Below are 17,558 nucleotides of genomic sequence, written 5' to 3' on the forward strand. Positions count from 1 at the left end.
AGGAGCTGTGTAAAATCTGGGAAATGTAGTTTAGATAAATTATTACCCAAGATGCACTAGCACAAAAATACCAGGCGGGTAATAGGAAAAGAAGAGCCATGCGAAAAGTAGTTTTGAGAATTTTTTTTAACATACCAGGCTTATTTAATAGATTGTAAATCGCCACAAGGCTGCAGTGTGATCTCACTTATTGGGAATATAAAACATTTTTGATCAGTTATGTTTTAAACAAATGCTAGAGCGCGGATCTTGGCCCTCACGCGGCCATGAAAAGCTAACTGACGTGATGGTGTGCTAAGCTTGCAAATGAATTTCATTAGTATTTGAAGTTCAAATTGTTTGGTAGTGCTTGTGTAGCTGTTAGGAGAAAATGTCTGGCTTTAACTTTGGATCGGGAACGCTTGGAGCTACCAACACGGGTGGAGGATTTTCATTTGGAGCCGTTACCAGGTATTTTTAGTTAGCCGTTCTGGCTAAAGTTAGCATAGCATAACTTTAATCGTGTGCCATTTTTTACAATCCTTGTTTTTCAACATAGCTCACAGAGGTGGTTGCTTGTAATGTTTAAATGCACTGCCTTTTAGGGGTTTGTTCCTTCACGCAAACGTTACACTGCATTATTTAATAACATAATTGGGTTATTGAAATGTTAAACTAATTCCAGTATCCCCACATTGCTTCCACTGTCTTAATAAAGAACGCGTTTCAATAAGTTTGTGATTCGCACGTGAAACACTTATTGTTACTTAAGAATCATAAAGTTTAATTTCAATAAAACCTCCGGTTTAATACGTTTTTGGGTGATGTGCTGGAATGTCAGGATATCTACTTTTTCCATTTTGCCCAGGTTGCTTACAGCAGTTTGGCATTATTTGTTTGTGTAAACACATTTATGAAGTACTGTGGTTTAACGTAATTCAAATGGACGGATTATACATTTTTTAAGTGCAGCTTTGTTATTGAAAAAGTGTGAAATGATCATCCTTTCTGTCTTAAGTGCCCCTGCAGCCAATACGAGCGGCTTTTCCTTTGGGACTGTTCTGGGAACAGCAGCTGCAGCCCCTGCTCCAACCACTGCCACCTCCACCACTGCTTCTCTCGGACTGGGAGGCAGCATCTTTGGCCAGAAACCTGCTGGAGGATTCTCTTTCAATACGCCAGCTTCAAGTAATGATGCATTAACACATTTGTTTAAAGCTTAAGTCGTTCTGTGTGTCTTAACTTTTCTGTTGGGATCTTATCTTACAGGTGCTTCTGCGCCCACCACAGGCCTCGCAATAGGTATGCTAGCTTTCAGAGTGTGTTTTGGAGTAAGTGGGAAAGTTTCTACGTTTAATTTCACACACACTTTCTTTCAGGCATTCCAGCTACAACAGCTGCTACCACTGGCTTTAGTTTAGCCTTCAACAAGCCCACTGCCTCAGCGACACCCTTTTCCCTCACCACCAGCACCAGTTCCTCGACAGTGGGAGCAGGTTTATCATTTGGCTCCGTCCTGACATCCACAGCACCACAGCAGCCCTCAGCCACTGGCTTCAGCCTTGGTCTCGGTGGCATCACAACCGCCTCAGCAGCCTCAACAGTGCCATCACTGGGCACTGGACTTTTCTCCAGCACTGGAGCCTCAGGTTAAAATGAAAATAAGTTAACTTACACTGTCACGGTGCAGCACGTGTACAATCTATATATAACAATCAATTTAGCAAATCCAAAATCTCTGAAAGATCCGAAGATTTGTTCAAACCTCTTTTTCTACTTTGTGTTTCAGGGCTGGGCCAGACTACTCTTGGAGGAGGAGCCTTGGGTTCTTTGCTGGCCACCTCCACAGCAGTACCAGCTGCTCCTTCTCCAAGCATTGGCCTGGGTGGGGTTGACTTCAGCACCCTCTCCGAGAACAAGAGCGATGCATTATCTGGAACCAATGCTCAGTATGTGGCTTTATTCGTGAGGCCTTTGAAATAGTAAAACTAACGTTTGAATTCTAAAAATGTCCAAGACAACGTTGGTTTCCTGTCTTGTGGTCATTTACCTCATCAGTAATGATCTGTCTCCTGTATGATGGCGTGAAGAAACGTGTCTCATTCTCCTCCTCAGGGACAGCAAAGCTCTAAAAGATGAGAATCTGCCCACATGTATTTGTCAAGATGTAGACAATTTTCAGTAAGTATTACATTTTGTTACTGCACTGTGTACATGCTGAGTTTTTCTTTTTATCACCTGAAAGAGAGTTCCTTTCTGCATCTTTCTCCCTTATTTGCAGAAAATTTGTAAAAGAGCAAAAGCAGGTTCAGGAAGACATCAGTAGGATGTCCTCAAAGTCCATTTCTAAGGTTCAGGATGACATCAAAAGCCTCAAACAGCTGCTTTCTGTCTGTGCCAGCGGACTGCAGCGCCAGGCTCTGGCTATAGACAAACTCAAGTTGGAGACAGCTCAGGTATCAAACATAAAATAACTCAAATGACACATTCTCTCAAATGTTCCAATTTCGAAAGGTTGCAGCTCTTCCTTGTACCTTTTATACATAAATTACTCTTCCGACAAAACTTAACGTTCTTCAAATTCTTTTATAAGGAGCTGAAAAATGCAGACATAGCTCTGCGCACCCAGAAGACACCTCCTGGCCTTCAGCATGAAAACACTGCTCCGTCAGAGTAAGTCATCGAGCAGCAGCGTCGAGGCAAATCAAATGCAAATATCAGTGACCTACAATCGGCTGTTGTGATCTTGTGTTTAGTTATTTCCGTGGCTTGGTTGACCAGTTTGAGGTGCAGCTGCAGCAGTACCGGCAGCAGATAGAAGAGCTGGAGAATCACCTGACCACGCAGAGCAGCGGCACACACATCACCCCTCAGGGTAATGAGATGTGGAGATAACACTGATTATTTAATGGAAACGTAAAAGCTAGTGTATCAAACGCTACCCTTTAAATTCATCCTGGAATATAGTTTTTCAAACATAACAGAGGTTTGGTTTTAATTTTAACAAGTTCCACTACATTATTCATTGTTAGGTGGATGAAAACAACTCGGTAACGACACACAATTTACGGCAGACCCCGTAACGTGTTTCTGTTTAACTAGAAGGCTAATTCAGAGCTAACATGTCGTCTCAGGAGAGCTCTAATCTTTTCAGTGTGGACATGTCTCAAGTTGGACAGTGAAGTCAGTGGGACAGCCATTTTTAATCTGTGACTACCGGGCGTTTCAGATGGTGGAGAAAGACGGCTGCATGATACGCTGGCTTAAAACAGGGTATCTGCGGGTCGTTAAAAAGTCTTAAATTTGCATTTCCAAATTTAAGGCCTTAAAAATCCTTAAAAATGACAAATAATCCTTAAATACAGTTTCCAAAGATCTTAAATGTCCAAAGACCCAATAAACAAGATTATTTTATTTCTATAAAATTTTCATAAATTTCTAGTTAGTGTTCAGCATTTTTTGTGTATGATGTTGACGTAAGCAGAACTGTACACATTCAGTTGGTTGTGGAAGGGGCCCATTTTTACATGAGCACATTAGCCGGTTAAGCTAGTGGGAGCTTGCGCCATGGGGAAGTGAAAGTTTAATGGTAACTGGATAGCTTATCCCATGTTGGCGACGTGGTTAGCACCGGTTCCAGGCAATAGCTGGAAATTATAGCTTAAATTTAATTTTAAAAAATTGCTTACATTTGGTCAAAATTGCCTTAAAAGGTCTTAAATTTGGCTCCCTTAAGCCTGCAGATACCCTGTTAAAATCAAACCTTTCTTCTTTGGCTTTTACCTTCAGGAGTTGCCACAGCTAAACATGTTTTATTAATTTTGCCACTAATACCACCAGTTCGCTGCGGCAACTCGGACTAAAACATGCAGCCGGCACCAAAAGATAAGTTATCTCATTCACTGCCGGCCGTTTTCTGAACAGAAAGCCCCTGACTGCCTGTGGTTTTGAGCATTTTATTTTATTTTAGGGCTGCAACTAACGATTATTTTCATAATCGATTAATCTGTCGATTATTTTTTCGATTAATCGATTAATCGGTTTGTTATTGTTTAGCTATTTAACCTATACAAGTGATGGATGCATTTCAGTTAAGAACAAAAAAACATAAGAGAATTGTGCAGTTGACTGCAATCTATTTTATTGCACATGAACAGTCAGCAGTATAAAATGAGCTAAACAGTGCAAAATATCAGTCCAGAATAATTTTTAGCATTAGCTGGAAGCCTGCTCCTTCCACCATGGATAGTGGCCTCATGTCTTTTACCAGCATGTTTAGAATAGAGTTTGTAAGTGGTATGAATTGCTGGGGGGTGAGTGTCTTCTTCCCCATGTAGTTGTCCATCGTTGCTTGTTTTTTTCTGCATAAGAAACACAAATAGACTGAAATAAGTACACATATAAAATAAAGCAGCACACACACTACAACACTAAATCAATATTATATTATTTGAATTAATTAACAATATACAGTGATCATTTATTTTGAGGGTTACGTTCTACAAAATAGCCCGCAACAGGAGATATTCAGAAAAAAAAGTAAAACATTTTTACTATTAAAAAGCTCTAAGTAAGAAGCTCATGAGGTTTTTACTTTGAGTCGGGAGTGTTTAAATTAGCCATAGAAATGTGAAAAATGTTTATTTTGTGTAATACTGTTTAAGAAACATGATAAAAATGTGTTGTGAGGCGTTTTACAGCGTTAGATAGTAAAACAGCCTTTTAATAGTAAAAAAATGACTTTTTCTGAATTTCTCCTGTATTTAAAAATTGAAAGTGTACAACTATGCCGCGTTATATTCACCTGGACACAGCTTGTCTGTATATTTTTCTCCGCGGAGTTGTCCTTTTTTGAATGAGGAACATAGTTATGGGTTTGTGCCGTTTTTCTCTTAACGAGAACATTCTTATAAACAGACGTGCTAAATTTGGCAAGCGCATGATTCACAACACGGAGGAGATTCACGATTGCATCTAGTCAATCAGAAGTAGAACACCGCAGACTGACGCGGCAAAAAAACATGTTTAACATCCACTATAACGAACTCAGCTAAAACACTAAGTCCAGCTTGTTTATTTTCTGTTACTTACCGGGCTGGCTCTTCCAAATGACGGCTCACTTGACCGCGGTGCTCTTCCTCTGCTGCATCAGCCCCCACATGCTTTCGTCTCAAATGTGCTCCCATACTCGTGAGGTTTTTGTCCGGGGTTTCTCTTCAGTTTTGTCGCTTCTATTTTTCTTCCGTATTTCCTCTTGTTCCGCCATTTTCTCACAGCAAGATGAGCGTCAGTAACGTGATACGTCATGAAAACCGAGGGCACCCATTGGCTCATTTCTTCTTCTACGGCTCCACTGGTAGATCAGTGGCTCATTACTGCCACACACTGGCGGCAAATTTAACAGCTTGTAACCGATGTCAGATTGTGGTAAAAAATAGACTTTATGCGGTAAAATATGATTATTAAACAACTAATCGATGACTAAAAAAGTTGTTAACTATTTTAATAATCGATTATAATCGATTAAATCGATTAGTTGTTTCAGCTCTATTTTATTTATTTACTTTATTTAATTTTTTTTGAAGAGTCACAGATTATTGTGCTCTATGACCACGTAAACACCAACTAACAAAAGAAAGAGTAGCCTCACGTCTTGCATCAGGAAGAATAAGCGTGTCTAGCGTTTTCCTTTCTTTTACAATCCGTTGTCGGAAATGCGAGCTGCAGAAGCTTTTCCGGTTTGCACCTTGCTTTAGGCATAGCGGCGTCCCAACACGACTTCCTAATTCATGGATTGTCTGCTTCCCGATCACGCGACGTGTGAAACACACGGATGACGATCAACTTTAGAGTCGTGATGTTTACGCTCAAGGTGCGCAAGCTTGTGCCAAAGCCCGCCCCATTGCAAAACGCCATTTTAGTCATTGGTTGGAGTTGATTCAAAAAGAGAAATTGCAGACAGACAGCAAATTGTTGGGATTCACCATCTATTGGTATGAGTAACAAGTGTTGTGCAGGAAAATAGAAAAATTTAAATATGGCGCGAAAGTTGATTTATTTCAGTAATTCAACCAAAAAGGGGAAACTAATACACAATGAATGTCAGATATTTCAAGTCTTTATTTGTTCTAATTGTGATGATCATGGCTTACAGCTCATGAAACCCCGCATTCAAAATCCAACACAGTTAGAACGTTGTTTAAAGGTTCAATGTTCTAGACTCAAAATGTCTAATCAGCAACTGCATCCAGAACACCTGAGCCTTTAGATCAGGGGTATTCAATTCCAGCACGTTTTAGTTTTTACTCTGCTCCGCTGCACCTGACTTCAGTCAGCAGGTAATAAACAGGCTTCTGCAGAGCTGATGCACATGTGATTAAACGACTGAATAAAGTGGGTTTGAGCAGAGAGAACACTAAAACGTGCTGCATACCAGCCCTCAAGGACCAGACTTGAATACCCCGGCTTTAGATGGTCTCTCAGTCTAAGTTGAATTAATGAATAAATAGACTTTTGCACCATATTCTAATGTTACGTTTCACCTGCATTTGAATGCATTGCTCAAGTATCAGATCAGGACTTGGATTTGGGCCAAATAATGTGATCGGAACATTTTAGTTACAAACTAGAGATGCTCCAATCACTTCTTTGTTTACTAACGTATCTTTCAATGTTGGCTGGCTCCGTGTTTTTGTTAGAGATGCCGCTGCGAACTGAGACTTGAGCAGACCGACGATTCGCTGTGGCGACACCTGAAGGGATAAAAGCCGAATGAGAACGTAGTTTGTTTTGAAGCTCGTCTTTTCCCGCATGTGGAATGTCCAGTATGCACACATTACATCGCCTTCGCTGTCCAGTTTAAAATACCACCAAAATATTTAGCTTTCCTGTGGAGACGCATTAGCTCTGTGTTAGCTTACTAGCTACTAGCATGTTATGGCGTCTGATCCTCCGTCTGCCGTAAATGGTGACGTAATGGTTTTGTTTTCTTCCAAAAAAACAGACTACTGATGTAGAGGAACTTGTTGAGATTAATAATAATAATAATAATAATGCATTGAACTTATATAGCGCTTTTCTAGACCCCCAAAGACGCTTTCACACACTCTCACATTCACACACTGCTAGTGATGGTAAGCTACTTGTAGCCACAGCCGCCCTGGGGAGGTCTGACAGAGGCGAGGCTGCCATTTGGCGCCGTCGGCCCCTCTGACCACCACTAACACAGGCAAGTTGGGTGAAGTGTCTTGCCCAAGGACACAACAGCAGGATACCCCTGGCGGGAGCTGGAATCGATCCCATGACCCTCCAATCATGAGGCAACCCGCTCTACCACCTGAGCTACTGCTGCCCCAATTAAAACTAAGCCATTGTTATTCCGTTTGTAAATCTCGTCTTATTTGTTGTTTTATGAAGTTAAATCTGATCTTTTTCACCCGATTCTGATCCTTTAAAATTTATGTGATTGGATCGGAGCATCCTTATTACAAACTCGGGGAAATCTGGAAAATGCTCTTTTTTCTCTATTTCTAGATCTGACGATGGCCATGCAGAAGTTGTACCAAACATTTGTTGCACAGGCTGCCCAGCTTCAGTCTGTCCATGAGAACGTTAAGGTCCGTATTTAATAAAGATTGTTGTAGTTTTGTCATTTGTATAAGAAGCTCAAGATTTCTACATTTTACGAAACAGTTTCATCGTTATGTCTTTCTCCTGTCCTCTATGTTCCCCTCTGATCTGTTGTCTGATAGATTTTGAAGCACCAGTACCTTTCCTACCGAAGAGCCTTCCTGGAAGACTCCACGGACATCTTTGAATCCAAACGGGCGTCTAACAGGAAATGGCAGAGTTCGCCGCGAGTCACAACCGGGCCCGCCCCCTTCTCCAGCGTACCCAACGCTGCAGCTGTTGCTATGGCAGCCACGTTGACCCAGCAACAGCAGCCAACTCCAGGTCTGACTGCCTTCAAGTTCTAGAAAGTTCTCCTCTTCCTCACCCTATTTATGATTGGGAAGAGACGTATTAAATCTGACATTTTGGTGGTAAAACGTTGAAAAGGGGCCAGAGAGGAGGATTCAGAACAGTTGGTCAAAACGTTTTTGACGCAAAGTTGTGTATACCTTCCGTTTGAATGTTGTCAAAATGGGTTTGGGGCTTTTGCGGTGATTTAGACGTAGTTATCAAACATACTCCCAGAGTGATCAGTCTAAATATTGTGCCAATCTGTAGGTTTTTGTACAACTGGGCGAGGAGTTGGTGTTAAACAGCGTTCGATTCATCAGAATGTAACTTTCTTCTGTCGAGGCCAAAATACGTGAGATTCAAAAGTAGAACAAAGCCGCTGTTGTTTCAAAGCACATGGGTTGTTCAAGGTTTAGAGAACTTTTGCTTGAAGTCGTCGTTGTAAATACTTGGAACAACTTGAGCTGGGAAAATATCTCCGATGCCTCGTTAAAGTGTTACCGTTGTTAAAATTGTTGGAACAGGCAAATAATTTTAAAGAATGTTTTAAAATAAAAGCTCGGAGGTGTTTAAAATTGTAGATTTTATTTTATTTCATTTTTTTTTAAGTTTTGGTTAATTATCAGGGCACATGAACGAACAAAGCTACGATGTACATGAGCACGATGCCGTTAAAGGTAGAGCTTAGTCCAAATGTTTAAAGCGATATTTAAACAGGACCGTAAAGACGGGGAAGTCTGCTGCTTAATCTGCTTGTTAAGGGAATTTCATTATTTTTTTTAATGAAAATTGCTTTCATACATCGAATTTCTCTTGCTTGTAAAGCAGGAAATGTGGAAACTTTCTTTTTACTTCATCACAAACAAGTCTCGTAAAAACCGAAGTTGAGATCACTTCATGTGTTAAAAGTGCCTACTTTAAATTTGTTGATGCATTCCTTTTTTTTTTAAGCCAAATCAACGTCTTCATATTTTCTTGTACAGTCGTGAGCTTGTGCCCGTTCTCCAGTAGGTTGTTTTTACAAGTTAACCCTAGAAATAGTTAAAGGATGGGATTAAATATCATAAAATTGCATTTCTCTCATTAAGTGTTATCTTTACTGCTACATTTTAACTCTTAAAACAAAGCTAAATCACACCTTACATTATTTATTTAGCTATTTATTGTAAAATATATATTTTATATATATTTATATAGCTGAATCACTCTTGAGCAATGCAGGCGACTGGTCTGAGATCCATCGAGAGGCGTCTAGAAGCTGTAATCGCCAGCAAAGGCTTTTCTACAAAGTACTACATGAAGGGTATTCAATACTTATTCCCTGTGCCATTTCGCTTTATTTTTTGACTCAACAGTTGTAAACGTAAATGTTCCAATTCCTTTGCATCAAATCAATATTTGGCTTGATGCAACATCTGGTGCAAGTTGTCAGTAGCCCACTTAGAAATACCCTTACTGATAAAAATGCTGATACTTATTCTCCTCATCAATAGTTGGGAGTATCCTTGTTGGACATGTTGCATGTCTTCAGACAAAATGAAAAAGGCTCAGATCTGAGATTATAAACCTGAACTGAAAGGCCTGATCACTTGTTGCTAGCCTCAGTAAAGCGGAGTGATCAGTGTGTTTGTAGAAAGTTGTGAACAAATAGCTGAAGTTATGTTTTCAGTTACCTGTAGCTCCTTTTTAAACCCTAATGCTTCAGTCCTTGTACCAGACCACATGAAAGGCATTAGTTCTGTTTTACTCTGTGAATCCTACAGGCTTGAAAACGGTTCGTAAACTTGAGGAAGGAACCGGTGTTTATGTATTAGACCACTTGGCAAAAAGAAATAAAATTCTAAATCTGTTTTTTTGGCGGTTTATCACCTGCAGCTTTTCACTGACACTCAAATCGGATGCTTTTATCTTTGTATCTATAAAAAGCACCAAAGATATATTTTTGGATCCAATGGGGTAATATTTCTACCCATTATTAGTTAAAGCATACATACAGGAAAATGTTTATTTATATAGCATTTTTCACAGACAAAAACACACAATAAACAACAGAATTACAGTAAAACATTAAATGAAACAACTGCATTACAATAAACTCGGATACCAATAAAAGTGGTAGGTGACTCTTGGCGATCTGGGATTATGGAAAAACAAACTATAAATGATAGACTAGTGGTGGGGAGGGAAAATGGAAAAGACAGCCAAAACTAAAGCTGAGGAGACTGAAGGTGTGTAAGCAGTTTGGGGAGGGCGGAGGTGGCAAAACGGACCGTAGATCAGAGATCTCCAAGTCAGGTCCTCGGCGTCCCCTGTCCAGCATGTTTCTGTGGTTTCTCTGCTCCAACACACCTGATCCACTGGGTTAATTACATGTTCAGCAAGTCATCAGGCTCCGTAGAAGCCTGATTGTCCACTGATTAAAATGTAGTTGTGTTGAAGCAGAGGAACCCATAGAACATGCTGGATGGGGGCCCTGGAGGACCACTGATGTAGATCACTTGATCTCTCAGGTCCTTTTTCAGGCCTTTGCTGAAAGTTATGTTGGCCTTACTCTGTTCTTTTCTTGTATGTGTCCACTTCATCCATGCTTAAACCAATCTTGCTGTCCTGGTAGGGTACAAGAACTGGACAGACGATGGGTGAAAATGGAGCCAAAGTCCTAAAAATGTCTTACTCCTTGGTAGGAAATGATATGGACACTAACACTAGGAGTGCTTTGAGACATTTGTACGTTATAAAGTAACGTAGAAGTTTCTCTCAGTGTTGAACATTTAAATACCTTTCATAGGTTTGATTACACCAAGGCCATACCACTGTTACTCGATTAAAGCTGTTTTACCTAAGGGCTACCATTGGCCTAACAGGGCTGGTCCGTTTTACCTTCAGTTCATTTGAGGGACGTTGTATAATCGAAGTGTTGGTGATTTAGAAGGATACAGGGTTTGCTGCTAAGACTGGTCCGTACAGGTTCCAGTAATTGTGCCAATTCAGACACGTGTCTGCTGGTCACACTGCTTCCAGATCTCTTCATTGTGAGGAGACTTGGTTCACCACCGTGTCTTTTGAGCGTAACGTTGCCTAATGTACGCGGTGATCAAGTGTAAATGCAAATTAAACCAGTGGTTAATATATAAGCTAATTAACAGTAGGGATGCACCAAAATGAACATTCTTGGCCGACACTGAAAACCGAAAATGAAGTTACCAAGTCCGAAAACCGAAGCACCGAAAGAAATTATTACGGCAATAATTAGAACCATAGGGTTTATGGCTACAATGTGCACTAACCTCACAAAAGTCAACGCGTTGCAATAAATGAATTACAAAACCACAAAAATAATTATTTAGCACTGACGTAACAAAACACGTTATAAATGAAAACTCAAAATAAAATGTTTCACTTGGCCCCATTTATTAAATAATAGTAAAACTGCTAAATTATAAGTGTGCAGGCTTATAACTGAAAGGCCTGCTGAGAAGTACTGTAAAATTGACCTTTTAGGCGCCAACGTCGTTTAACGAGTATGTGTTTCATGAGTAAGCAAGCTGCACACACAAGATCCAACGCCTATTTCACTGTGTTTAGGACATGGTGGGTGTAGGAAAAAAAAAGATAAAATCACAGTAAGATGTGGCGGGAATGTAGAAGAAGGGCAAAAAAAGCTGGCAGACGCGGTAGATGTGAAACTGAAAGCAAGTGTGTCACATAATTGATACAAATATTCCAGCAATTGTACTAAAACGGCATCACCAAAAGGGGAAAAACGACTTTAGGCATCAGTATGAATGTACTATTTTATGAAGCACGGAGCAGGTTGCCACGTGAGGGCGGATCGAGATGAAACGAGGTTCACCTGACGGTCTATTTCGGCTGTGTTGTTTCAGTGGTTTACGTGTTTAGGCTGAAAATGCACTTAAAGGTCATTTTCAGCCAAAAATCTTTGGTGGCTGAATTTTTGGTGCATCCCTAATCGGTGGTGTTAGGACCTGGTAAGGTGATGATTGTTGGTTTATGTGAAGACCGAACAAGCAGCTTTGGACCTCTCTGTCCTTTTTGTTTAAACACCAACTAGACCGTTTGGGTTTCTGTTAGCGTTCAGCATGTCTTCCACATTCTACAGACACTGAATTACTCACATTTGGGGTCTTTTTGTTTGTGTTTGCAGATACTGTATTTATTTTTTATTTTTTTTTTGTAACGCCATGACAACCGGGGTCATCTCCAAAGTGAAGAAGTTAAAATGTGAAGTTTTTTCTCACAGGCACATGTTCATCTCCAAAATGTGTCAGATTTGTAACCCTAGTGGACATATTTATAACTCCTTTGTCTTTGTTCAGATTTGACACAACAGTACTAAAAAATTAGCCTTATTAGTTTCAGATCTATACGCTGCTGTTTCTAGAAGCGGGCTGTAACAGACTGTTTTGAATGTCATTTTCTCTGAAGAATCTTTTTAAGGTCCTTGTATTCTGTCCATTTCGTTGCCTCCCCTTTGCACAGGGGTTTTGTTTGTGGCATTGAAGGGATGAAAGTTTTCGCCTGAAATGTAAAGAATCACAAACCAGGGTTTTAGCGTGTGGCGCGTTTTCAAATTTGTTGTTTTTATTAACCTCAACCACCAGTATTGTAGCCGCTGGAAGAATGCAAAAGGCTCAGACTTACAAACATTTCAAATGGTGACTGTTCTTTTATTGATGAACGCACGAAACACCAAAATGCTACCATAAATGCCAGTTCCTCCCAAAACTAAGAGTGCTTTTTCAGGGTGTGTGTGAAACGATATACTCGAAGCCTGTTGAATATATATGGTGTGCCTTTTTAGCTCTACAATAACCGCGTGATGCATTTTATGAACAGGGTGGGAGGAGGGGCTTATGCTAGTTCATTCACTCTCAAAAGCTTGAAAATTTGGAAACTTGTTGAATGCAGTAGCAGTTAGCAAGTAACGGTCAATTCTGTTCCCAATTGTCTGTGTTTTATTATGTAAGTGGAAATGCTAATAAATTGACAATAAATCAGTTTTTAAACAAAGAAACATTTGTCCTGGCTTCTTTTTGACTGAATATCATTAAACAGTGCAGAGTAATTAAATCATCTCAAATTGGGTCAGTCAAAGCTTTACAAACTGCATAAATGGGGAAGAGAAACAAGTTTCTGAGTGAAAGAACTAGCATTTGTATCCAGCGTGAAAGCAGCCAGTAACCTTTTAATTGCCTGGAGTATGATTTGAAGTTACAGCTAGTGTAAAGCATAGCTAATTCTGTTGCATCATGCAGGTGACGGTGGTGCAGGATCGGCTCGAGGTCCTTCGACTGCCGATGACGTCAGAGTAGTTGACTGGCTGAACATGAAGCTTACGGAAGTGATGTTATCACGTTATGATTTTGATTGGTCAGAACAAATATGCGGTCGTAGTCTTAGCGGTTGTAGTCCTGTAGTCCAAAAATCAATTCTTTTTGGAGAAAATATGTTTGAATTTCTAAAGGAAATGTAAAATTTAAGCAAATGATAAACGGTGACCCTCAAAAGCTCTTGATGTTGCTGAAATGGGGCAAAATAAAATATAAGAACTTTATTGAAAGACACCAAGCAATATTTTGAATCAAAGAATGTATTTAGATAACAACTAAGGAAATATACAGACGAACTCCACATTAATACAAACAAATATGGCTTCACATATAAGAACTGTTCTATTTTTTGTCAGTCCGATGTTGGTTTTATTCAGTTTCACGTTCGTTACAAAACAAAGATAATATGGTGTTTTATGAACAAATTACAATTATAAAGAAAACATTTAGGTGTTAACAAACAAGAATTTATTAACAAAACTGCTGATGTCTTTCCAAAACATGTGTGTGAAAGCCGAGTAGATTTGCAGTCATGTGACGTCATCGGCAGTCGAAGGACCCCGAGCCGATCCTGTACCGACACTGGAAGTTTCATTTGGCTGCTGGCTTTTTTATTTATTTATTTATTTATTTGTTTTTGGTAAAACACAAATGCTACATTCAATTACAGCACTCTGACATTTAGGGCATATTTAGTATATTTTAAAACCATAAGTGAAACCAATGCTCTCTTTTTGTGCCGTAGGGACCCAGGCACCCTTGGGGGCAGGGTTTGGAAACCCCTTTGCCTCAGCAGTAGGCACTAACTTGGGCTCTTCTACCCTTGGAGGTACTACCTCTGCCTTTTTAAGAATATTTATTCCCCTTGCATAGTTTACTTTTTCCTCTGAAGAATCTTTTTATTTATTTATTTTATTTTTTGGCATCTCTTGCACAAAAAGTCTGCTCTTTGAAAATGGATGTGGGCAAAAATGGTGCAGTCATAGAATTCACCTTTTTTCCTCGATCTCTTCTCACAAGTGGTTGTTTGGTGTGTTGCACATTAAACAACAGACTGGTTTTCCTGTGGGACGAGTGTGTTGTGTTTGTGTGGTTTCCTTGGTGGTGGTGTTTGGTGCAGCCTTTGCTTTGCTCTGCAGTGCTGATGTGTGTAAAGCTCCATGCATTAGGTCGTGGTGTTGTGCTTGCCTATGCCTGCCAGTGTGCACGCCTGAAGCTCTGCTCTGTGCATTTGTTCCCAGTGTAGACCGTGGACGTGGCTCAGTCTGACATCCGTGTCGCTCTCTCTCACAGGTTTTGGTGGTGGGCCAGGGTTTGGTGGGGTAGGGACTGGGGGGTCTTCTTTCGCCTTCTCCTCTACCAGTAAGCCCACAGGAGGCAGTTTGAGTGCAGGTACACACAAGCTGCATACCCTCCTCACACCTGGCATCACAAAGATATTAAAGAAAACAATGGCTTTATTAGAGCGGTAATGTGGCACTAATATTTTGGCCATGTTTTTATATTACGCTAACCTTTAAAGGACTGCACAATACAAGATAAACATGAAACCGTTATGGGCCGTTTCTCAATACCCACGTGCATTGTTAGCAAGTTCAGCAGAAAGTCCATTGTACCGAGTACGAGGACGGCGTTTGGACCAGAGCAGTACTTTGCTGCTTTAAGCTACGGTTAAAAATAGAGGACCAGAAATAGAATTAAAAGGCAATGCTGTTTGTTTTTTAAATAGCGGGTTAGCTAGTTGACGTTTTGCGGTATTGCGAAGAGTCTCAAATAAGATACAGCAAAATGTACAAGCTACACAGAATCATATAAAGTAAAGGACAACTTTATATTTATTAAGACTCAATTATTCCTAAACATTCTCTTCTGCCATTGTCCATTCCGGTTTGTGATGCAATGCATTATGGGATACCTTGCTGGCTCAAGTCTGCTGAAAGGAGCGTTTATGTGTCCTCGATATAATGGGCTACGTTATAATACATCCAGGAACTTTGGGCATACTTGCCATGATATGTACTTAGGAATGGAGGAGTACTTGGGCCAACGTCGAAGTACTCTGTACACATTCAGACAAGTACACACATTGAGAAACGACCTTAGTTTCTGTAAATATTTAGAAATATCAGTCACTTTATTTGCCTTTGATGTTACGGGTGTCTGTTTTGGCATCTCGACCACCAGCTGACATTTGGGCTGTGGTGTACGGTGATGTTAGAACTCTTTGCCTCTTTACAAATGTGTCGGATCAATAAACAAATTTTAATATCAAAGACATTAAGATTAAGTAGAAATAAACAGTTTTCAAATAATGATTTTATGTATCAAGGGAGCAAAAGTCCCCAAAACGACCTGTTATTTGAAAAATTCTAACGTTTGGGCCGAAATGCGTCTTGGAGGATACACCGGACCGGTCCTCGCGTCGGGGAAAAGACGGATTTGTGGGCTGCATTTGAAGGAGTTGTTGAATTTGGACAGCTTTTATTACGATGCAGTGACGTACATAATCGGCCTTCAAAGGGTGTAGCCCCTGAGTTTGGACCCACCCACCATAAAGTAGGCTAAAAGAGCTCAAAAAGCAAAAGAACTCTGAACAATAACTCAAACCCTGCAGGGGTAAGAGAGAAACTGCCTGGACCACCACCAGAAAATTCTGAAGGAGAAAGTCTGACCTTTGACCTTAAACAGGCCATTTCAGGCTGGAAAACCCCTCAAATGTGGCTGAAATAAAACAAGTATCTAAATACGCTAAATCATCATTTTAAAACTACATTTGGCCTTAACCTGGGTTAGCTTTTTCTGATACGAAAATGTGTTTGCTGAGCTTAAACATTTAAATGTGACCAAAAAAAAAAAAGGGCAAATACTCAATATTTCCCATTCTTGTACTGCAGGCCAACTTTTCCTCTGATAATATTGTCATGACTAATAGCATAGCAAAGTAGCAATCATCTGCTTAGTTATTTATTCCTAAATCATTTAAAATCCAGTTTTGTTTTGTTTTTTTGACCTTCCTTGTTTATTTCCTTTTTCTAGGTTTCGGTAGCAGTAGCAACTCTGGCTTTTACTTCAGCAACCCCGGCATCAACCAGTCCGCTGGCCTGACCTTTGGGGTGTCCAACCAACCGGCTGCCGGCTTCGGCACAGGAACGCCCTTTCTCCAGCTGAAAAAGCCCCCTGCTGGGAATAAAAGGGGCAAGAGATAGAAACGGGAAGAGGAACATGTGTTTGAGCTTGTAGCAGATGAAGGTCTGATCTCTCTCAAAAAAAAAAAAAAAGACAGAAGTGGTAAAATTATAGAACAGATCAAACGTGATGGTGAGAATGTCAGGGATGTGAGAGGAACGATTATGAAATAAAATCATGTCAAACCACGACTATTTGAAGTTACTGTGAGCTCGTTCAACAGAGACAAGATTGAGCCATCGTTAGCAGTTTTCACTGGCTAAACTTTTGTTTTAGATTTGAGTTCATTCTTTCTGGGAGTGCCGGTTAAAACAAGTTTAGGTGAAATAAAAAGTATTTTGCTGACATTCCCAAATCTCTAATTGGTCGTGTTGCGTCACAGAGCTGCGGTAAAGTGCTTTTAAACGATGCACACGTTTCTGTTCAGAGGAGAGTAATAAGGGTAAAGGGAAGAAACTTCTGGAATATTGTTTGAAAACAGCATGTCTTATCCCATCCTAGGTGGGTTTTGGGGGGAAGCACAGCTTTATATTTTTGTAGAAAGATATTCAGGACAAGTTCAAGAGGACTAATGTCTGGATTGTGTCATGTCCATGTTGTTTCTGTCCAGGTTTGTCATCTTTAATGGTTTCTTTGTGCACCAAACCTGGGATAGATGACATTTATATGTTGATTCTGCCCTCAAGCGCATTCTGCCTGCTCATGTGATACGTGTTCGAACAGATTTGCACTATTTAGTGTATGAAAGTTAACGGTGGTCATGTGTATAATGTGCCTGTAGTTTGGTCATCGTGCTTTTTCTTAGCATTGGGTGAGGTTTAGGTTTTCTTTTTTTAACTGTCCGTGTCACTTTGGTTACCAGATACTCGTAGTTGTTCTGTTGTTTTCCAACCAGTCTGCGGCTTTCTGTGTTTTCAGGATGCTGTTTAGTAATAAAACCTCTTGCCTGTTTATGGTGCAGTTTATTGTACCAGATTATTAAATGTATGTGCTGGTAAAAATAGTTCTGTTGTATTTTTCCATTTTCAAATTATCACGTTTTGTGGAGAAGTATTTTTATTACAAATGTTTAATAAAACG

General features: G+C 40.1%; 1 protein-coding gene across 4 annotated transcripts; it reads left to right on the plus strand.

Annotated features, from left to right (window-relative positions):
• Positions 1 to 151: 151 nt before the first annotated feature.
• nup58 (nucleoporin 58) lies at positions 152 to 16,666 on the plus strand. 4 transcript variants are annotated; one of them, XM_015955399.3, is made up of 14 exons: positions 152 to 450; positions 998 to 1,167; positions 1,249 to 1,281; positions 1,359 to 1,628; positions 1,769 to 1,928; positions 2,095 to 2,160; positions 2,261 to 2,435; positions 2,573 to 2,652; positions 2,736 to 2,854; positions 7,513 to 7,595; positions 7,731 to 7,932; positions 14,038 to 14,121; positions 14,586 to 14,684; positions 16,329 to 16,666. In XM_015955399.3, exons 1-14 carry the CDS (start codon positions 371 to 373, stop codon positions 16,496 to 16,498), a joined length of 1,791 nt encoding a protein of 596 aa, XP_015810885.1. In that variant the 5' UTR covers positions 152 to 370; the 3' UTR covers positions 16,499 to 16,666. The 4 variants fall into 4 exon arrangements, with proteins under 4 accessions (XP_015810885.1, XP_015810887.1, XP_015810888.1 ...); XM_015955401.3 differs by lacking the exon at positions 14,586 to 14,684; XM_015955402.3 differs by lacking the exons at positions 14,038 to 14,121; positions 14,586 to 14,684.
• The last annotated feature ends 892 nt before the right edge of the window (positions 16,667 to 17,558 follow it).

This window comes from Nothobranchius furzeri, chromosome 7 (assembly GCF_043380555.1).
Source record: "Nothobranchius furzeri strain GRZ-AD chromosome 7, NfurGRZ-RIMD1, whole genome shotgun sequence".
Taxonomy (NCBI): domain Eukaryota; kingdom Metazoa; phylum Chordata; class Actinopteri; order Cyprinodontiformes; family Nothobranchiidae; genus Nothobranchius; species Nothobranchius furzeri.